Genomic DNA, 24024 nt, shown 5'->3' on the forward strand with positions numbered 1-24024 from the left:
GACTGAAATGTTATTTAATATTATAAGTGAATATTACACTGTCTCAGCATTCATAAGGCTTATAATTTATGATGATAATTTTCACTACCATGATTATAGAATTATACAGCTTTATTCCATTTCCCAGTGTTTGCATTTTATTATACAATCCATTTGTATACTTTTATATCTTTTAAATAAATATAAGGAGAATACACATTATGTTTCAGGAGAAATGTATTTAATATGCTAACATGGGCCTCACAGAAAATATATATTAGACAATAAATTTTAACTTTTGAAAATTACTAACTATAGGAGTTTGTATTAGAAGTTCAGACATTGCAGTTACACTATTGTATGATGCATAAAATAAAATTTAACAGTCATTTTATGAATTTGTTTGTTTCATGAAACAATTATTTTATGGTACAAGCATTGCTACAGATACTATTTTTTACCCAATAAACTATAAATCAAAGTATATGATAAAATTGACTCGTTTTAACATATTTTAATCTTTATTTCTGTTGCCTATCTCATTATTACAACTTGGGAATACCTGAATTATTTATAATCCATAGAACTTTCATGAAATATTGTGTAACATGAGAATGCACATACAATGCTATATAGCACCGTATGGTAAAATTTTAAAAAGAACGGGATATTTTACATAAAATAATGCTGTAATGAATGATGAACGCATACTTGTGGTAATTTTTTTTGTCTCAGCAAAGCTTTTTAGGTTAGCTTTTATGTTATATTTGTTTGCAATCATAATTATTATGGTTTTTAATAGCTGTTGATTTTAATTTAAAATTTTACTACATTAAGGATAAGTTAATTTTTGCTGAAATATCAATAATAATTATAAATTACAGTGAAATGAATAAATACCATCTGCATTAATTTTACATCATGAATTTTAAAAACTAGTTTTTAAAACAAATTAATTAAAAAGTGAGTTCAATCAAATTTAGTTCTAGAAGTTGATTTCTATGTATGTTGTTACTTATATCAGATGTTTCAGGAGACAAGAGAAAGCTAAAACGGCAAGTAATGAGAACACATGGAGCCGAAGATTTTGTCTTCAGTAATAAATAAATGTAAAGCCTGTTAATGGTGTCTATCAATAATAGGAAAATGAGCAGAAAAAAAATGGGTCACAACCAAAAATGAGCAGACTGCTGAAAACCAAAATGCTTAACTTTAGCACACTTTTCTTCCCTTATTCTTCTCATTCACAATATCAAATATTCATAAGCAGCTCTTGACTTTTCTGTGGTCTACAAAGCAGGTCCCCACTCTCCTCCACCTTATTAAAAGCTATGATATAGTATTCCTAGCATCCTCTTCCCTAATCAAAAATTATCTGTTCTATGTCCAAGATTCTTTTCAGCTAAGTGTTAGAAGAGAAGATGTAACACTTATGAGGGCATAATTTATTACTTCTACAGAGATATCTGCATTGTGAATAAAAAAAAAAGAAAAACAGCTTCAATGAATGAATAAGTACCGGTCACACTGAAGACACAGAGGAAAAATTAGGAAAGATGGTTGCTTTCAGAACTTTTCAAACCATATGTTATATGTTATCTATTACTCTATTTCCAACAATATTCAAGATAGTTGGAAAGGTAAGAAACAATTTTTTCCCCCTTTTTGGTGATGCATTCATTTTGCAAGGATTTGGCAGACTGGAATATCTTCTGGAAAGTAAAAATAAAGTTGGGAGAGAAACAGGACTGTTATTCATGTAAAATATTTTTTTTTTGTAATTGTGACTATGGTATTTTTATTTGTTTTTTGGGTTTGGTGGGTGCAGAGGATGAAGAGGTACAGTATGAGGCAGCCAAATTATAGTGTGTTTCCACAATATTTACAGCATAAAAGCAGAACTGTACCTGCAAGTTGTGGAGAAATATGTTCTTATGTCTTCATAAGTTTGCCCAAATTTGATTATGTTTGTTTGGTTGTTTTTGTTTTGCTTTGCTTACAGATTATGTGATACCTGAATATATTGGAAGGCACAAAGGTTGGGTTGAAAACCAGAAAAAAATTAAACAAGGAGAGAGGTGAAAAATGCTTCTGATAATATAGGATAGAAATAGCAAAAAAAAAAAAAAAAAATTCAAAATCAAAGAATTTTCATGAAGAATTTTTGTCTAATTTTGGAATTCACTATGTACATATTATAAATTGTTCTGTTTAGTTTACATTGTATTTTACTTAATATATCAGTGGGCTCAGAATAGTTTTAGAAAGAAAGTATAGGGAACAGAAGAGAAAATTATAATTTTTAATGGTTATTCCACAAAACAGATGATTTGCTCACCAGTAATTAAGAATTAATCAAAATACATTCTATCTAGATCTAATATATTATCTTCTTAACAGGCGATAATGAGGCTCTACATAACAACAGAAACAAAACCAAATTTAAATGAATAATGCTTTTTTCTTCATAGGCTGAAAGAGTACATAGATCAATAAATGAACAAAGTTTTTGAAGCATAAAATTTTGGTAGCAAATCTTAGCATTTGCAATTAAGTACTTCCTCACTGAATTGTACATTATACAAGATTGAGCCATTTGATTTCCCCCTTTGTTCTTTCTGTACAATAACTGATTCTATTCTGTACTGTTAATTTTACTATAGAATAATCTAAAATGCATTAGGCTTAAAATAGATTGCTTATTCATTCTAAACCACTACTTTGCATAGACATTGTTTGTGATAAACCTTAAATATACTAACATATGTGTTCAATTATTATGAATGAAAAACGAACCTTAAGCTACAGCTTACAATGAAGCTACAGCCTTCAATTGAACTGTCTATAGGCTATGTAATCATTTCAGTGGTTACTGTAGCTTTTATTAGAATCAATTTCCTAAACATATAGCTTACTATCATATATTATTTGTGAAACTTAAATATGTCTTGCCTACATCTATCATTATTAAGAAATGCTGTGGTTGGTGGGCCTTTTTTGATTTCTCATCCCAAATTATGATTTTAAGAAAGTTACAGTGATCTCTTCTGTCACATTTCTAATTTCCATTTGCCATGAAATGCAATCACATTCAATATTTTTATTTTTAATAAGTTATTTTCCATATATCAAAACTATTTATAATTAAAATTATAGGTTACACTTTCTTATCCTAAGTTAAATCCAAAATTGACATGGACAATGCTCATTACATATGTAAAAGTGTGGGATTAAAGTTTGTTTATCTACTACACCCATGCTAATATTTATCAATATTTGTGTAGATTGATATTTTGGGCCTTAAAAGATAGCAACTGTGATAAAATTTTAATATTTTCCCAATTCTTCTTATTATTATTATTAATTTTTGTATGAGGGATTTATAAAATAGCATTGATTAATAAAGACATGTGATGATGAAGCACCAATGGCTTATTGAGGCACAGTTTTTAAAAGTCTATGGGAAAAAATCTTATATATTGCAAACACCAGAATTTTCCTTATTTTTAGTTATGCTTCTCTTAACTTTTAAAGAAAACTACTATAACATAACTCTATGCCATATTACCTTTTAAGAAAAGTTATAGCTTTTTAAAAGGTTTTCTTTACTAGTATAACCATGAATTCATAGTCATACTACATTTTTAAAAAGGGAACAAGTCAAGGACAATGCATAAAAAGATAAGCTGTCTTGATAATTAGACAGCAAAAAATGATGGCAAAGAATGTGCAAAAAGTAGTGGATGATATCACAAGAGGAAGAAAAACCAAAGAAAGAATTGAATACTAATGTAGATATATTAAAATAAGAATAAAATATGCAGATATTCACTAATATGTTTACTCATTAATTCATTTATCCGTTTGTTCAAATTTACTGAGGAGTTAATATTGAGAGAAAATTAAGCTTGGTGCAATGTGGATTTGTAATAAAATGATCACAATGTAAGCAGCAGGTGTATTCTCTATAAACAACATGGAAAATACTAAATTTTTCTAAATTCTAAATCCAGATGCATTTACTCATTTAAATTCATTTAAAATTCTAAAATCATAAATTCTAAATCCAGATGCATTCATTTCTTCAAGTAATTAGTGAGCTCCTACTATGTACAAAGATGGGTAATGGAAAAAAAAAAAAAAAAGCAAGACCTGCACCTCTTACCACCAACACTGGAGAAGGGGATATGGCAATGACTAATTAATAAAATATCCAAAGAGGATCATAAGAGATTTCTACAAAGTACAGCAGATGATGCTTGCCTTATTTGAAGTCATGGTATGTAGGTGGGTCAAAAAAATCCTTCAATAAGGATATAGACTTGTAAATGAATCATGGATGTTTATCAGTGTGGGAAGAAGGTGAACAAAGGATGAAAGCATGGAAATATATAGCCAAATGAATAAGTGTTTAATGAAATAATTAATGTGAATGGCAAATAAAATATTATCTATATCAATGTATGTGTTTATTTAAAAGGAACTAGCTAAAGATTTGGACAGATATCAATTTGGAGAGAGACCTGGTTCATTCAGAAAACCAGACTTTGTCTCCATCCTGGATTAAATTATCTAACAATTATTTCAAACTGTCTATTGAATGCTTATCTGTTAGACTTGTAAAAATTTTGTTCTTAGAGTTTTGTAAATTGGTAAAAGTGTAGATAATAGGAAGAGTCATTCAGTATAATTTTTTAAATATTTAGTATATTCCAAATAATTTCCATTTTTAAGATGCCTAGAACTTTTTGATGAAAAGATTTAGTTATAACTTAATAATGGGAAGTTACTTGATTTACTTGATCTTACACCATAAAATAGACCATATTTTCTACTCGCTAATACTCAAATACAATCTGTTTTGCATTCTTAAAAATACCAAAATTAAAGCATGAAAAGTAAAAATATATATGATACATACCAGAAAATTGATAGCAGAAATTGTGACTTGCCTGACTCCAAATGCTAGAAAGTAGGAAAACAAGATGTTATTCAAAGATCATATTTGGATTGCCTCACTATACACACTGTTTCGACGTTTGTGGAATATTACCATGCTCAGGTCAGAAATATTATGAGGTATATAATTGACATTTTCAGGACATTATTACCGAAATCTAAAGAGTTAAAAATATTCTGCTTTCCAGATGTAGTGTTCTTTAAATAACCCAATGATATCTAGAATACAGACAGAAAATATTATTAATTTCTATTATTACTGGAAAATAGAGCTATTGTTTCATTTGTCATTTGAAAAAGAATATTTCCCATAGCCCACCATATAATAGATACCTCACAAGTATTTCTTGTTTTATAATATTTAGCAATAAAAAGAAACATGCTAATATTGTGTATGTTTGCATCAATGTTATGTAACAAGCTCTATTTTAAGTGATTACACTTTTTATCACAAAAAGAAACATATGAAACACTTCAAAAGGTAGGAATTGAAGGAAACTTCCTCAACATGATAAAGAGCATATATGAAAAACCCACAGCCAGCATAGTACTCAATGGTGAGAGACTGAAAGCCTTCCCTCTAAGATCAGGAACAAGACAAGGATGCCCGCTGTCACCACTGTTATTCAACATTGTGCTGGAAGTGCTAGCCAGGGCAATCCGGCAAGACAAAGAAATAAAAGGCATCCAAATTGGAAAAGAAGAAGTAAAACTGTCATTGTTTGCAGATGATATGATCTTATATCTAGAAAACCCTGAGAAATCAACGATACACCTACTAGAGCTAATAAACAAATTTAGCAAAGTAGCGGGATACAAGATTAATGCACATAAGTCAGTAATGTTTCTATATGCTAGAAATGAACAAACTGAAGAGACACTCAAGAAAAAGATACCATTTTCAATAGCAACTAAAAAAATCAAGTACCTAGGAATCAACTTAACCAAAGATGTAAAAGACCTATACAAAGAAAACTACATAACTCTACTAAAAGAAATAGAAGGGGACCTTAAAAGATGGAAAAATATTCCATGTTCATGGATAGGAAGGCTAAATGTCATTAAGATGTCAATTCTACCCAAACTCATCTACAGATTCAATGCAATCCCAATCAAAATTCCAACAACCTACTTTGCAGACTTGGAAAAGCTAGTTATCAAATTTATTTGGAAAGGGAAGATGCCTCGAATTGCTAAAGACACTCTAAAAAAGAAAAACGAAGTGGGAGGACTTACACTCCCTGACTTTGAAGCTTATTATAAAGCCACAGTTGCCAAGACAGCATGGTACTGGCACAAAGATAGACATATAGATCAATGGAATCGAATTGAGAATTCAGAGATAGACCCTCAGATCTATGGCCGACTGATCTTTGATAAGGCCCCCAAAGTCACCGAACTGAGCCATAATGGTCTTTTCAACAAATGGGGCTGGGAGAGTTGGATATCCATATCCAAAAGAATGAAAGAGGACCCCTACCTCACCCCCTACACAAAAATTAACTCAAAATGGACCAAAGATCTCAATATAAAAGAAAGTACCATAAAACTCCTAGAAGATAATGTAGGAAAACATCTTCAAGACCTTGTATTAGGAGGCCACTTCCTAGACTTTACACCCAAAGCACAAGCAACAAAAGAGAAAATAGATAAATGGGAACTCCTCAAGCTTAGAAGTTTCTGCACCTCAAAGGAATTTCTCAAAAAGGTAAAGAGGCAGCCAACTCAATGGGAAAAAATTTTTGGAAACCATGTATCTGACAAAAGACTGATATCTTGCATATACAAAGAAATCCTACAACTCAATGACAATAGTACAGACAGCCCAATTATAAAATGGGCAAAAGATATGAAAAGACAGTTCTCTGAAGAGGAAATACAAATGGCCAAGAAACACATGAAAAAATGTTCAGCTTCACTAGCTATTAGAGAGATGCAAATTAAGACCACAATGAGATACCATCTAACACCGGTTAGAATGGCTGCCATTAAACAAACAGGAAACTACAAATGCTGGAGGGGATGTGGAGAAATTGGAACTCTTATTCATTGTTGGTGGGACTGTATAATGGTTCAGCCACTCTGGAAGTCAGTCTGGCAGTTCCTTAGAAAACTAGATATAGAGCTACCATTCGATCCAGCGATTGCACTCCTCGGTATATACCCGGAAGATCGGAAAGCAGTGACACGAACAGATATCTGCACGCCAATGTTCATAGCAGCATTATTCACAATTGCCAAGAGATGGAAACAACCCAAATGTCCTTCAACAGATGAGTGGATAAATAAAATGTGGTATATACACACGATGGAATACTACGCGGCAGTAAGAAGGAACGATCTGGTGAAACATATGACAACATGGATGAACCTTGAAGACATAATGCTGAGCGAAATAAGCCAGGCACAAAAAGAGAAATATTATATGCTACCACTAATGTGAACTTTGAAAAATGTAAAACAAATGGTTTATAATGTAGAATGTAGGGGAACTAGCAGTAGAGAGCAATTAAGGAAGGGGGAACAATAATCCAGGAAGAACAGATAAGCTATTTAACGTTCTGGGGATGCCCAGAAATGACTATGGTCTGTTAATTTCTGATGGTTGTAGTAGGAACAAGTTCACTGAAATGTTGCTATATTATGTAACTTTCTTGGGGTAAAGTAGGAACATGTTGGAAGTTAAGCAGTTATCTTAGGTTAGTTGTCTTTTTCTTACTCCCTTGCTATGGTCTCTTTGAAATGCTCTTTTATTGTATGTTTGTTTTCTTTTTAACTTTTTTTTCATACAGGTGATTTGAAAAAAGAAGGGAAAGTTAAAAAAAAAAAAAAAAAAAAAAAAAAAGAAAATAAAAAAAACAAAAAAAAAAAAAAAAAAAAAAAAAAAGATGTAGTGCCCCCTTGAGGAGCCTGTGGAGAATGCAGGGGTATTCGCCTACCCCACCTCCATGGTTGCTAACATGACCACAGACATAGGGGACTGGTGGTTTGATGGGTTGAGCCCTCTACCATAAGTTTTACCCTTGGGAAGACGGTTGCTGCAAAGGAGAGGCTAGGCCTCCCTGTATTTGTGCCTAAGAGTCTCCTCCTGAATGCCTCTTTGTTGCTCAGATGTGGCCCTCTCTCTCTGGCTAAGCCAACTTGAAAGGTGAAATCACTGCCCTCCCCTCTACGTGGGATCAGACACCCAGGGAAGTGAATCTCCCTGGCAACGTGGAATATGACTCCCAGGGAGGAATGTAGACCTGGCACCGTGGGACGGAGAACATCTTCTTGACCAAAAGGGGGATGTGAAAGGAAATGAAATAAGCTTCAGTGGCAGAGAGATTCCAAAAGGAGCCGAGAGGTCACTCTGGTGGGCACTCTTATGCACACTTTAGACAACCCTTTTTAGGTTCTAAAGAATTGGGGTAGCTGGTGGTGGATACCTGAAACTATCAAACTACAACCCAGAACCCATGAATCTCGAAGACAGTTGTATAAAAATGTAGCTTATGAGGGGTGACAATGGGATTGGGAAAGCCATAAGGACCAAACACCACTTTGTCTAGTTTATGGATGGATGTGTAGAAAAGTAGGGGAAGGAAACAAACAGACAAAGGTACCCAGTGTTCTTTTTTACTTCAATTGCTCTTTTTCACTCTAATTATTATTCTTGTTATTTTTGTGTGTGTGCTAATGAAGGTGTCAGGGATTGATTTAGGTGATGAATGTACAACTATGTAATGGTACTGTAAACAATCGAAAGTACAATTTGTTTTGTATGACTGCGTGGTATGTGAATATATCTCAATAAAATGATGATAAAAAAAAAAAAAAAAAAAAAAAAAAAAAAAAAAAAAAAAAAGAAATAGTAGAGAGGAAGTCAAAGTGGGAATGGGACCTGACTGTGAAAGAAAAACCTTAGGAGGAGCCCACCACCTGGACTGGTTACTTTGGGAATGTGCTCATGGCTTCTACAAGCCACCCACCCTCTCAAGCAAGAGAAATGTTTAACCTGGGTGGAGACTTTGCCACAGAGTTTGCCTGCCATTCTGCAGCCACAAAAACATCTGTTCACTAGTGACAATTCAGATGATTCCCCAGTTACTGGTGGGAATGACCAATGGGCACTTATATATGTACAACCTGGATCCCCAGGAAGGAGGCAAGTGTACCCCGATGAAACAGCACAAGTTGGACGGCAATATGGAGACAGCCAATGAAATCCAATCTCCACATCTCACGACTGCCCCTTAGTAACTCAGACCTATAGCCCAGCTGTAGCAAAAGCTTACCCAGGTGACTGGGTTCCATGGGTGGTGCTTGTCTGGAAGAAGCCAGAGCCCTGCAATTGGATGAAGACAGTGCGCATCCACCCATGATCCTTCAGAATGAATGAACTTGACCTGTGAACTATAACCCCTGAAGCAGAGAACATTGACTTGACAGAGGATATTGTGTTATCCCATATAAACTTTGGCCTGAATTGGGGGAGAGGGTGCCAGAGGACTTAAAAAATAATAATAAAAGATTGTAGCTGTAGTCTAAAAAAAAAAAAACAAAAAAAAAAAAAAAAAAAAAAAAAAAAAAAAAAAAAAAAAAAAAAAAGAAACATATGAAACAAATATTAATTTTCTACCTTAGATTAAATAAATATATAGGTTGTATAACATCTCACAATCACATAAAGTGAAATGCACAAAGAAGGATTTTAAACTATGTCCCAAAGACTCTTCATTCATGATGAAGAATTAAGACTATATAACAATACTAAAAACATATTGTCCGATAATATCATTCTCTCTCTCAACAGTTGCATTTTTTCTGTATTTTTGTGTGTATTGCATATAAATTATGTTTATATAAACTCATCTACAAATAAAAGTTAATATCAAGTCTCATTTTCTGAACTTGTTTTTTCATCCAAGAGTATAATTAAAGACTTTTCCAATATTATTAAATATTCATTGTGAAAACTATGATAGCACATGCACTATAAGACATATGTGGCTAGCCCTTAAAATATTAACCAATTGCTATGCAAGTCAGATCATCTAAATATTATTTATGATACATGAAGTTGCAGTGAACATTTTTCTGCATGTCTTTTACTAAAGTTCTATTTCCTTTGGCTAGAGATTAAAAAGAAGTACAATTTAGTTAAATACTATATGTTAAGCTATGCATGTGTATATGTATAAATACATGTATAACCATATACATATGTTGGCAGTTTTATTTTTAAAGTGCATATACCCAACAGAAACAAAATACATGAATGGTAAAAATTTGGAAAGTTTTAAGGAAAAATAAAATTCACTAAAAATTCCATAATCCAGGGAAAACCAGTTAAAATTCTGATTTTTTCCCTTTACACATACATATATTTATTACATCTCTTTTTCCCTGCACTATTAATGAGATGTAGTCACATACCATACAACCATCCAAACTGTAAAATCAATTGTTCACAGTATAATCATATAGTTGTGCACTCATCACCACAATCAATTTTTGGACATTTTCATTATTCCAAAAATAAAACTAATTAAAAAAAAATCGAATAAAAATAAAAATGAAAATAAAAATGAACACCCAAAGCAACCCATTCCCCCACCACGCCCCATCCATCTACATTTTTGTCCCCATTTTTCTACTCATCACTCCATACACTGGATAAAAGGAGTGTGAGCCACAAAGTTTTCAATCACATGTTCACACTGTATAAACTATATGCTTATGCAATCATCTTCAAGAATCAAGACCACTGGATTACAGTTTGACAGTTTCAAGTATTTCCTTCTAGCTATTATAATATACTAAAAACTAAAAAGGGGTATGTATATAATGTATAAGAATAACCTCCAGAATGATCTCTCGACTCCATTTGAAATCTCTCAGCCACTGAAACTTTACTTTTTTTTCATTTCTCTTCCCCCTTTTGGTCAAGAAAGCTTTCTCAATCCCACAATTTCAGGTCCAGACTCATCCCTGAGAGGCATGTCCCACGTTTCCAGGTAGATTTACACCCCTGGGAGTAATGTCCCACCTAGTGGGAAGGGCAGCAAGTTTACCTGCAGCATTGGCTTAGAAAGAGAGGCCACATCTGAGCAACAAGAGGTTCTCTGGGGGTGACTCAGGCACAATCATAAGTAAGCTTAGCTTCTCCCTTGCAGTAATAGGCTTCATAAGGGCAAGATCCAAGATCGAGTTCTCTGCCTACTGAAGTGGCAATCCAGATGCTTGCATGAATATAAGGAATTCCCCAGGGGGATAAATTTAATACTTAAAATATCTGGTCAAACAATTTGTGACCACATTACTCTTAATATTATATTATACACATTTTTCCCATATAATTAAACATTCTTCTCCAGCTAAATCATAACAACTGGGTGATATTCATCTGGATCAACTGTAATTCTTTTATTTGTACCTACTTGTGCCGATTTCACTCTTTTCAACAACACAAATTAGGAAATTATATGACAGGAGCTGTATGTTTGTGATAAAGTATGAACACTCACCCTAATGGAATTTACATTCTAAGAAGGATATAAATTTCTTCAAGATAGCAAATGCAACCTTGATAAGTGCTAATAAGAAGAGCTATGCATTACTTATGAGAGCTTAAAAGTAGAATTTGGTGAAATCAGGAAGATCAACAAGGACTCCTCTGAGTGCATGATTGACCTTTGATCTGAAGAATGAATAGGATTTAATGCAGAGAGGACAGAAATTTAAAGGATTTCAGCCAGCACTGCAGTGAAGATATACCTTGTCTTCATTTTTAAATGAGGGTTCTAGTTTGCTAATGCTGCCAGAATGCAAAATACCAGAGAAGGACTGGCTTTTATAAAGGGGGTTTGTTTGGTTACACAGTTACAGTCTTAAGGCCATAAAGCATCCAAGGTAATGCATCAAAAATCAGGTACCTTCACTGGAGGATGGCCAATGGTGTCCAGAAAACCTCTGTCAGCTGGGAAGGCATGTGGCTGTCATCTGCTCCAAAGTTCTGGTTTCAAAATGGCTTTCTCCCAGGATGTTCCTCTCTAGGCTGCAGTTCCTCAAAAACATCACTCTTAGCTGCTCTTGGGGTGTTTGTCTTCTCTTAGCTTCTCTGGAGTAAAAGTCTGCTTTTAATGGCCATCTTCAAACTGTCTCTCATCTGCAGCTACTCTCAGCTTCTGTTGATTCTTCAAAGTGTCCATCTTGGCTGTAGCAAACTTACTCCTTCTGTCTGAGCTTATATAGGGCTCAAGTGAACTAATCAAGGCCCATGCTGAATGGGCAGGACCACACCTCCATGGAAATTATCCTATGAAAGATCTCACCCTCAACTCAGTGATCAAATCTCCACAGAAACATCCAATCAAAGGTCTCCAACCTGATCAACACCAATACATTTCCTGCCCACAAAAGACTGCATCAAAGATAATGGCATTTTGGAGTACATAATACATCCAAACCAGCACAATGAGCCTAATAATAATGTGGTGAAAGTACATAATTGGCCAATGTGTGTAATTTTAAAATATTTTAAATATTTATTTCTAAAAACAAAGTTACAGGTAGTATAAGTTGAAACAAATTTTTAGGAAAAATAAAACTTTAACCACCATTATATTTTTCCATATTTTTATAAGTTATATTTCATAATTTTAATTTTCTTTACATCACTTGACAGCTAGGCAAAAAAGTAGGCTCTTCCCCCTTATGGTCAAGAAGTCTCACTCAATCCCACAATGCCAGGTCCAGACTCATCCCTGGGAGTCATGTCCCATGTTTTCAGGTAGATTTACACCCCTGGGAGTTGTTGATGCTTACTGTTTATGGATTAAATTTTGAACAAATGCAATTCATTTTGAGTTAAAGAAATATTTCCACAATTGGGTAATTTTCAATTATGGAAATGTATTTATTTATTTAGTTTAGAATATATTTTCAACATATATGGACAGTGACCTCTTTCATGGCATATGAGTTGGAAATATGTGTGTGTGTGTGTGTTTGTTGTGTATGTGTTAATGTACTGATATTATGAATTTCATGTGGTAAAATTTGTTGAGAACAAGTTTGGTTGAGGACTCTGGAAAAAGGTGAAACAGTATTCCAGCAGAGAATATAGAAGAGGGTGGAAAAAACCTGATGACACAGAGAGCAAAGAGCAGTGAACTATGACAACAGAAAAAGAGCAGAAAAATAATAACACACATATAATGTTAAAAAGGTCCCTGTTTCAGTTTGTTAATGCTGCCATTATGCAAAATAACAGAAATGGATTGGCTTTTATAAAGGAGGTTTATTTGGTTACAAAGTTACAGTCTTAAGCCCAATAAGTGTTCAAGGTAAGGCATCAGCAATAGGGTACCTTCACTTGAGAAAGACCACTGGTGTCTGGAAAGTCTCTGTTAGCTAGGAAGGCATGTGGTTGGTGTCTGCTTGCTCCCAGATTGTGTTTCAAAATGACATTCTCCAAAAAGTCAGCATCAGTTTTCAACAGCCATCTTCAAAATGTCCCTCTCAGCTGCAGCTGCTCTGATGTCCTTCTGTTTGTGAGCTTTTTAGGACTCCAATAATTAAATCAGGACCTACCCTGTATGGGTGGGGTCCATTTCTCCATGGAAATGATCTAATCAAAGGTATTACCCACAGTTGGGTGGGTCACATCTCCTTGGAAACACTCAGTCAAAAGATTCCAACCTAATCAACAGTAATACATCTACCCCATAGGATTGCATCAAAGAACATGGCATTTTGGAAGACATAATACATCCAAACCAGCACAGTCCTGAATTGAATACTTGAAAATATAAGTCAAAGAACATAAATAAGTGACAGTATAGAAAAAAATTACGAAAAAATTAAACACATAAATAAAGGCAAACAATTGTTTTGCTTTTTTCTAATTTTGAGAATCAAAATAAAGGAAAACTAGGGTAAGCATGGAGGTTTCATAGACTATTTTGTTGAAGGACAGTGTAAATCTGGTCTCAATATTTTGTTTTTTTCTTTCTGCCATTGTAAGCACTTGAATTTAACACAACTCACAAATGGAGTAAAACATTTTAAAACAAAGGAATTTCTAACTTGTTTAGTTACTGTATTTTATAGTTGCTTTGTGAAAACAGCTTAATGTGTGTTGCTTCTTTTGTAACTTTGTAATAGTCTTCTGTAATTATGATTTTTTTTTGGCTTTTTAGTTTTTATTTTTAGATCCAATACTTATTTAGGAATGTATTTTAAGATTTAGTTATAAAAGATTTGTTTATTTCTTTATTTTTCAAATGACGCTTTTAAGGTTTTTTTTTTTTTTCTCAATTTACAAGAATTCAGTTTGTACTCTTTGCTTTTGGGGATAGCATTGAATATTTATGATCCAAAAATGATCCATTTTTAATTTAAAATATTAATCTTTGCATTCTAATAAAAAAGTTACAGAGTGTAGGGGCAATCCCTAAAAATCGTAGGAAGAAATATAATAAATGAAAGGGATCCTATTTTGTAACACAGTTAGAAGAAAAGTAGAATTTTGAGGAAAAATGAAACCTAAGAAAAGGAATAAGCATATAACAAATTAAGATAAATGGAATCCTGCTACTCACCAGGAGTTTGGGTTAATTTTCCTAGGCTCACATCACTAACAATTTTGGAAATACTAGCCTCTCCTACTTAAAACTTGAAGATCAAGTGGATGTATTCATATTTTTTGTCTCCATGATGTTTATCCCAACATTGACTAGCTTTTTGTTCAGATTATTGCTTTCTATATCTAAACTTGAGAATCAGTTTTAGGTTTTTGTTTGACACGTTTTGAAAGGCTGCCTGTGTTTTCTAATACCTACAATTGTCATCTGAAAAATGAGAATTCTAGTAATATAGATTTCATAAGGATTAAGAGATAGAATATGTTAATTGCTTAGCACAGTGATTGAAATATAGGAAGCCCTAATAAAAGTTAGTAGATACCTACTCTATTGTATGCAAGAAAGGGAAGACAGCCTTTTCCCATGATGTAGTTGTAGCTGTCACATTTTCCGTAGTTCTATTTACTATTCTTCCCTTATATGATATATATTTGAAGAGAATTTGCACTTGTTCCATTACACTTCATGTCCCATTTTGAAGAGAAAAATGCCAATGGCATGTCGATTGGTGAAATGAGGACAAGGTATTGATAAAATGAAAGTTTAATTTATATCCCGAATATTTTTATTTGTAACTAATTTGGTGGTCTGAATTTATGTGCTGTTGTTTTCTTTTAATCTAAAATGCCCAGCTTTATATTGGGATTTAACAGATGCTGTATTCAATATTTGTTGAATGAAAAAGTGAATGAATGCCTGATTCAACTCAAGGTATATTTCATTTTAATCACCCATGTCTGAGAAAATGAAATTATCTTATTAATGAGACTTTCTTCAGAAAAATTGTATCTATCACAATGAATATTTAATGAAATTATGTCATTGCATTTTAGGTATTACATTGTATTACATTAATGACAGAAAATATAAGAAACACTCCCAATAAAATATCTCATTGAAGGTTAAGTCAAATAGTATTATTTTTGTAATGGCACATTAGGAACCCTCTTAACTGAAGAAAAGATTGCATATTTACTTGGAAACATTTTTACAAAAAGAGACAATTTGGGAAATAATGTTTTTTTATTTGCATGATAGTTTGTGACTCTAAACATGGCTGTGCACACTGAAACTATACACAGAGATCTTAATAATTGATGGGGTAAATTATGACTACTCCATGACTCCTAAAACATTTTGTTAAAATATTAATAACTCTCTTACCATTGGTTATATATGTGTAAGAAAATGAAAAACTAGTTACACTCATTTATTTACATACTATAATTTTTAGCATTAAAATTATTGAGAATTAAAACATTTTATTTCTTTTTAATAAACTGATCAATAGTAGTTCAAACACTGCTTGCCTACTTCTTTTTGTCATACAGTTTATGGTTCTGAGTGAGAATCTTTCTTATGCCTTGGTCAAGTTCCTTTCAATGTATGGATCAGCTTCCAACATTTTTGATTGGCAATTTGAATGTTAAAAAGTATCTCTGAGAGTAACTTTAATGTGAAGATTTTGCCATCATCACTTCTCCTGGGACATCATTATTACTTTTCATAGCAGTCACTTTCCACTTTCACTTCCAGCATTTTAACTTTTGTTACTTGGTTGAGCTTTCATTCTGTTGTCCAATTCCCTCTTTCGATTATTCATTTTTTTTATTTTGAAATAAATTCAAAGTTATAGGAACAGTTGCAAAAACAATACTAACCCCATACACAGAATTCCATCATACCCTGACCCCCCTCCCCTGATAGCCCAATCCACCAACTTTAACATGCTGTCACATTGCTATTTCTTTCCCTCCCTCCCTATCATCCATCATCTATTGCTCTGTCTTCTGAACATATGAGAGCTAGCTGCACACACCCTTGAACAAAACTGTAATTTACATATATACTTCCCATGAATAAGAACGTTCTTTTATGCAATCCCATTAAGTGCAGCTAAGAAGTACAAGAGATTCAACAATGATACAAAGCTTACATTCTATGTTTCCTTTTCCTTATGTTTCAACTGTGTCCCTTTGAGCCTCCTGTACTCCATCCTCCAATCCCATCCAGGTTCATCCTTGGCATTCAATTGTCATCTATTTAGACTGTCTTTTTTTATTTTTCAATTGTGGAAACATATATACAGCCTAAATCTTCCCATTCCAACCCCTCCCTAGCCTTCCATTAGTGAGATTAATCACATTTAGAATGTTGTAATGCTCTTTCCCACCATCCATTACTAGAAATTTCCCTTCACCTCAAACAGCAACCCTACACTCATTTCTTAACTCCTCCTTGCCCCTTCCCCCATTTCTCTTAATCCATACTCTACTCTTCATCTCTATGCTCATATTCTCTGATAATTTCCTTGTGTTTATTGTGGGGCTTAAAATTAACCTCTTAAATCCATAACAATCTTGTTTTTCCTTGATACCACCTTCATTTCAATAGGACAGATAAACTATGTTCCCATATTCCTCCATTCCCCCACCTTTATATAGTTGTCTAAAATTACATATTTTACATTGAGTTCAAAACCACTGATTTGTCATTAAAGTTTCTGTATTTTATATCAAGTAGGAAGTAAATAGTGGAGTTACACTTCAAAACTTATTGACTTCTATTTGTATTCCATTGTGGTTGGAGAATGTGCTTTGAGTATATTCATTTTTTTTTTTTAATTTCTTGAGGCTTGTTTTATGTCTCAGCTTATGGTCCCTTCTGGAGAAAGATCCATGATCACTAGAGAAAAATGAATGTCCTGATGATTTGGGATGTAAGGTACTATATATGTCTGTTAAAATTCTCTATATCTCTTTCTCCTTTCTTTGTCTCTCTGTTGCTAGGGCTCCCTTTAGAATCTGAAGTAGGGCAGGTCTTTTATTGGCAAAGTCTCTCAGCATTTGTTTGTCTGTGAAAAATTTAAGCTCTCCCTCAAAATTGAAGGAGTTTTGCTAGATAAAGTATTCTTGGTTGGAAATTTTTCTCTCTCAGAATTTTAAATATGTCATGCCACTGCCTTTTTGTCTCCATGGTGGCCCCTGAGTAATCACTACTTAGTCTTGTGTTGTTTCCTTTGTATGTGGTGAATTGCTTTTCTCTTGCTGCTTTCAGAACTTGCTCCTTCTCTTCAGTATTTGACAGTCTGATCAGAATATGTCTTGGAGTGGGTTTATTTGGATTTATTTTATTTAGAGTTTGCTGTGCATTTATGCTATGTGTATTTATATTGTGTATAAAGTTGGGGAAGATTTCCCAAACAATTTCTTTGAATACTCTTTCTAGACCTTTACCCTTCTCTTCCCCTTCTGGGACACCAGTGAGTCTTAAGTTTGGACGTTTTCTTTTATCTATCGTATCCCAGAGATCCGTTTCAATTTTTTCAATTTTTTTGTCCATTCTTTCTTTGGTTCTTTCATTTTCTGTTCTGTGGACTTCTAGGACACTGAGGTATTGTTCAACTTCCTCTAATCTTGTATTGTGAATACCCAGAGTCTTTTTAATTTGGCCAAGTTTCTTTTATTTCCATAAGATCTTCTATTTTTTTATTTACTCTTGCAATATCTTCTTTATGCTCTTCTAGGGTTTTCTTTATGTTGCTTATATCCTGGGCCATGGTCTTCTTGGTGTCCTTTAAATCCTTTGCCATATTTTCATTCCTTGATTGTAGTTCTTTGATTAATTCTGCCAAGTACTGAGTCTCTTCTAATATCTTGATTTGTGTGTTTGGAGTTGGATTCTCCATATCATCTGGTTTTATCATATGCATTAAGGTTTTCTGTTGTTTTGGCCTCTTGGCATTTGCTTTGCTTGATAGGGTTCTTTCAAGTTGTAAAAAAAACAAGATACCAATCTAATTTTTCAGAAACACAGTTTGGTGATGTACACTTTCTCTAACTAACCAGCAGATGGTGTCTGTGAGTCACCTATACCCCTCAAGTCAGTTCTCAACCTTGTTCCCATGATGTGTGGGGAAATGACTTTGTGGGGTTCAGTTGGAGAACTAAGTTTGGGTGTGTTGCTGGAGCCATCCACCCTGAATGTGGGGCATGTGTATGGGTGGCCAGGGAGGAAAGGCAGCTTTAATATTCAAATCCCCCAGGTTCCTGGAGATTCAAGGCCACCGCAAGAGTCTAAGCCTTCATTTCATTTCAGCCACAGACCCTCTCTCTCGCTATCCCACAAACCACCGGACTTGGTGTAGTGTCCCTGGGTTCTCCAAGCGGGTCCCCCCTCCCAGCCACGATCGTCCAGGAGCTCTGCCAAGGGAATCTATTCATTTATTTTTAATATCATGTGGATTATCCCCAGAAAAGAGGGATGTAACAAAACTAGATGTTCAAGAAAATCAGATACCTAAACACCAGCAAAAAAAGCATGATGCATACTAGGAAGTATGGAGATCTGGTCCAGTCAAAGGAATAAAATAACACTCCCAATGAGATATAGGAATTGAAACAACTAATTAAATATGTCCAAATAAATCTTCCAAGTGAATTCAACTAGTTGAAGGAAAACATGGAAAAAGAGATGAAGGATATAAAGAAAACAGTGGGTGAGCATAAAGAAGAACTTGGAAGCTTATGAAAAAAATGGCAGGATATACAGGAATGAAAGGTGCAATAGAAGAGATGAAAAACACAATGGAGACATACAACAGCAAATTTGAAGAGGCAGAAGAAAGGATGAGTGAACTAGAGGATAGGATATTTGAAACCCTACACACAAAAGAAGAGCTAGGGGAAGAATGGAAAAAGATGACCAAGGTCTCAGGGGACTGAATGACAACATGAGTCACATGAATATACATGTTATGGGTGTCCCAGAAGAGAAGGGAAATGGGGCAGAAGAAATAATCAAAAAAATAATCTCTGAAAATTTCTGAATTCTTATGAAAGGCATAAAATCACAGGTTCAGAGTGTGCACCATACCCCAAACAGAATAGATCCAAATACACTTACTCCAAGACACTTATCAAATGCCGAAGACAAGGAGGGAATTCTGAAAGCAGCGAGAGAAAAGTGATCCATCATATACAAGGGAAGCTCTATATGACTAAGTGTAGATATCAGGGCAGAAACAATGGGGGTGAGAAGGAATTAGTATGATATACTTAAAATATTGAAAGAGAAAACTGCCAACCAAGATTTCTGTATCTGGGAAATAGTTCTTCAAAAATAAGGGAAAGTTTAAAATATTTACAGATAAACAGACACTGAGAGAGTCTGTGAACAAGAGACCTGCTCTACCAAAAATACTAAAGGGAGCACTAAGGGCTGATAGGCAAAGGCAGGAGAGAGAACTTTGGAGAAGACTGTAAAAATAGAGTATCAGTAAAGGTAACTAAAGGAGTAAAAAGGGAGAAAAAAATAAGATATGACATATAAAATCCAAAGGACAAAATGGTTGAAGAAAGCGCTGCCTTTACAGTAATAACATTAAATGCTAATGGATTACACGCCCTAATCAAAAGACATAGATTGGCAGAATTGATTTAAAAACAGGATACATCTATATGCTGTCTAAAAGGGCCTAACTTTAGACTCAAGGACAAAAGTACCTTGAAAGTCAAAGGATGGAAAAAGATATTTCATGTAAACAACAACCATAAAAGAGTGGGGGTATGATATTAATATCAGACGTATTAGACTTCAAATGTAAAACAATTAGAAGGACAAAGATAGACACCATATATTAATAAAAGGGACAAGTCATCAAGAAGACATAACAATCATTAATATCTATTCATCTAGACAGAGTGCCCCAAATTACATGAGACAAATAAGCAACTATATTCTAACAATGACACTGATGGGAGAAGTAGACACCTCTACAATAATAGTTGGAGATTTCAATACACCACTCTCATTAATGGATAGAATATCTAGACAGCAGATCAACAAGAAATCAGAAATCTTGAATAACATGATACATGAACTAGACTTAACAGACATTTGCAGAAAAATGGTAGGATATACATTTTTCTCAAGTGCTCATGTATCATTCTCTAGGATAGACTGCATGGGTCACAAAGCAGCTCTCAATAAATTTAAGAAGATTGAAATTATACAAAACACTTTCTCAGATCATAATGGAATGAAGTTGGAAATCAATAAAAGGTGGAGGGCTGCAAAATTCATAAACATATGGAGGCTAAACAACACACTATTAACCCGTTGGTCAAGGAAGAAATTACAAAAGAAATCAGTAAATATCTTGAGGCAAATGAAAATGAGAACACAACATTTCCAAATTTATGGGATGCAGTGAAGGCAGTGGGAATTTGTTGCCCTAAGCACCTATATTAACAAAGAAGAAAGAACAAAAATCAAGGACTTACCTGCTCACCTGGAGAAACTAGAGAAAAAACCCAAAGCAAACTGAAGGAAAGACATCACAAAAATTAGAGCAGAAATAAATGAAATTGAGACATGAAAACAATAGAGAGAATCAATAAACCAGAAATTGGTTCTTTGAGAAAACTCAATAACATCAGTGGACACTTAGCTAGACTGACAAAGAAAAAAGAGAGAGGGTGCAAATAAATTAAATTTGAAATAGGAAGGGGGACATAACTTCGGACCCTGAAGAGATAAAGGGGAAAATGAGAGTGCATTATAAGCAACTATATTCTAACAAACTAGACAGCTTAGACAAAATGGACAACTTCCTAGAAAAGCAAGAACAAACACTGACTCAAGAAAAAATAGTAGACCTGAACAAAACAAACAGAAGTAAAGAGATTGAATCAGTCATCAAAAACCTCCCAAGAAAGAAAAGTCTAGGACCAGGTGGCTTCAATTGAATTCTACCAAGCATTCAAGAAAGAATTAGTACAAATACTCCTCAAACTCTTCAAAATAATTGAAGAGGAAGGGATGCTACCTAATTCATTATATGAAGCCAACATCACCCTAATACCAAAGCAAGACAAAAATACTACAAGAAAAGAAAACAACAGACAAATCTCTTTAATGAATATAGATACAAAAATTGTCAACAAAATACTTGCAAATCAAATCCAGCAGCACATTAAAAGAATTATACACCAAGACCAAGTGGATTTTCTTCCAGGTATGCAAGGGTAGTTCAACCCAAGAAAATAAATTCATGTAATACACTACATCAATAAGTCAAAGGGGAAAAACTGCATGATTATCTCAATTGATGCAGAAAGGGCATTTAACAAAATTCAGCATCCTTTCTTGATGAAAACCCTTCAAAAGTAGGAATAGAAGAAAATTTCCTCAACTTGATAAATGGAACATATGAAAAGCCCACAGCTAACATCATACTCAGTGGGGAAAGACTGAAAGATTTCCATTAAGATCTGGAATAAGAAAAAGATGCCCACTGTCACCATTGTTGTTCAACATTGTGTTGGAAGTTCTAGCTAGAAAAATTAAGCAAGGAAAAGAAATAAAAGGTACCCAAAATGGAAAAGAAGAAGTAAAACTTTCACTACTTGCAGATGACATGATCTTATACTGAAAAAAATCCCCCAAAATCTACAACAAAGCTGCTAGAGTGAATAAACAAGTCCAACAAAATGGCGGGATACAAGATCAACATGAAAAACTCAATATTGTTTCCATACACTAGTAATTAGCAAGGAGGTGAATGAACCTTGAGAACATTCTATGTTGAGCAAAATAAGCCAGAAGCAAGAAGGCAAATATTTTATGGTCTATGATATTGTCTATATGCTAAAACTTCAACATCTGTGTGAGACCAAAGGAAGTGATGTTTATTTTGTCCAAAATTTACATTGTCTATAGAACTTTATCCACTTTAACCCATCTGGTCAGTTTATTTAAACAACCTAATTACATGGAACTTAGAATAAAGAATGAAGTCGCATCATTCCTTACAGGATAATGTAATACCCTGATACATTTCATAGTATTTTGGGCAGAAAATTAAAAAAGTATTTTCAAAGTCCCTCACAGGACTGAAGAAAAAGTGAGGAACTATTAAAATTTCCCACCTGGAGAACTCCTGTTATTCTCTCAAGCGTTAGAGACTCCCAATAGGATAAGCTAAGCCCTGGTCTTGAGGCTTGCACTTATAAGACTTATTTCTGTGAAGCTGTGTTCCAGTTTGCTAATGCTGCCATTATGCAAAATACCAGAAATTGATTGGCTTTTATAAAAGGGGTTTATTTGGTCAAAGTTTACAATTCTAAGGCCATAAAATTGTCCAAACTAAGGCATCAACAAGAGGATACCTTCACTGAAGAATGGTCAATGGCATCCAGCACCTCTGTTAGTTGGGAAGGCACGTGACTGTCATCCACAGTCTTTTGCTCTTGGGTTGCATTCATTTCAGCTTCTGATTCCAGTGGCTTTCTCTCTAAGTGTCTGGGAGTCCTCTCTTAGCTTCTCCAGGACAAACAGAGTTTAAATTTCATTAGATTTCAAAGTCTGAGGGTCATTTATAGAATGATGTTTTATGCTTGAGGATTGAGAGAGCAAAGGCTTATGTGGCAGCCCTTTTCTCTCCAAACAGTAAGGTGAGTGCTCCAACATATCCACATGTTAGGGAGACCACCTTCTTCCCAGAATCCCCCCCACTCAAGCATCAGTGTGGCACCCAGACTCCCTTCCACCTCCAGGCACACTGTCAACCCCTTCAGAACAGTGGGGTGGTGGCCAGGCTCTCCCAAGTCTCCAGGGAATATGCTGCACCCTCTGGGAGGCCTGGGGCAGCAGTACTCTTCCTGAGCATCCAGGCAGAATTCACCTCTGCCTCCAGGAAAAATTCACCCTTTCCACGTGGTTGGGTTGCTTTGCTCTCCTTGCCTGAGATTTCTTGGCTTCAGACCTTGGCTTCCATGGTTCTGCCTTCTCTGAAGAAATTTTTCCTTCAATCTATCCCTTTTCTGTCACTTTTAGTCCAGAATGGCAGTGCTTCTATCTTTATAGATCTCACCGAAAAAAATGTTGGCTTGGCATGCAGCATACAGGAGTCAAAATCGTCAGACAATAGGACCTTCCACAAATCCTTTCTGGATAACTGCATCTTCAATACTGACTTGTACTGAAATACTTGGCTGGATTCAGGTTTTATTAAATACTCACACAGGGCTGTAGTCTCTGGAACTTCACTTTCTGGAAGCCCAGAGTTTTCCAGACCATCAATTTCATACCCAGGAGTTCAGTTCTCAGCTCATCTCTTTCCTCTTGCATTTTACTATAAGCTACAAGAGGAATTGGAGATATATTCACCTAAGCATTGCAGGTCATTGCTTTCAAATTCTGCCTTTCATCCAACACCAGAACTCAACCTTGCCAAATTCTCTGCTACTTTAAAACAAGTATCACCTTTCTTTCACTTGGCAATGACACATTCATCATGTATGTTTAAGGACTCATCAGAAGTATCTTCAGATTCCATATTTCTACCAAGAGTCTCTTCAAAGAAATCTAGGCATTTATATCAAACTCCTCACAATTCTTCCAGAATCTTCCCCTTATCCATTTAAAAAGCTGTTCCAACAGGTTTGGTATTAGC

At 34.4% G+C, this 24024-nt stretch overlaps 1 protein-coding gene and 1 pseudogene across 1 annotated transcript in view; one reads left to right on the forward strand and one right to left on the reverse strand.

Moving 5' to 3' along the window:
* TECRL (trans-2,3-enoyl-CoA reductase like) overlaps window positions 1-24024 on the reverse strand; it is a 182003-nt gene that overhangs the window by 16115 nt on the left and 141864 nt on the right. The window contains exon 8 of the mRNA XM_037828952.1: window positions 4901-4944. Coding sequence (XP_037684880.1) covers window positions 4901-4944 — 44 coding nt within the window. The remainder of the gene's footprint in view (window positions 1-4900; window positions 4945-24024) is intronic.
* Window positions 8816-9319, forward strand: LOC119529045 (annotated as a pseudogene).

This window comes from Choloepus didactylus, chromosome 3, assembly GCF_015220235.1.
Source record: "Choloepus didactylus isolate mChoDid1 chromosome 3, mChoDid1.pri, whole genome shotgun sequence".
Lineage (NCBI taxonomy): Eukaryota > Metazoa > Chordata > Mammalia > Pilosa > Megalonychidae > Choloepus > Choloepus didactylus.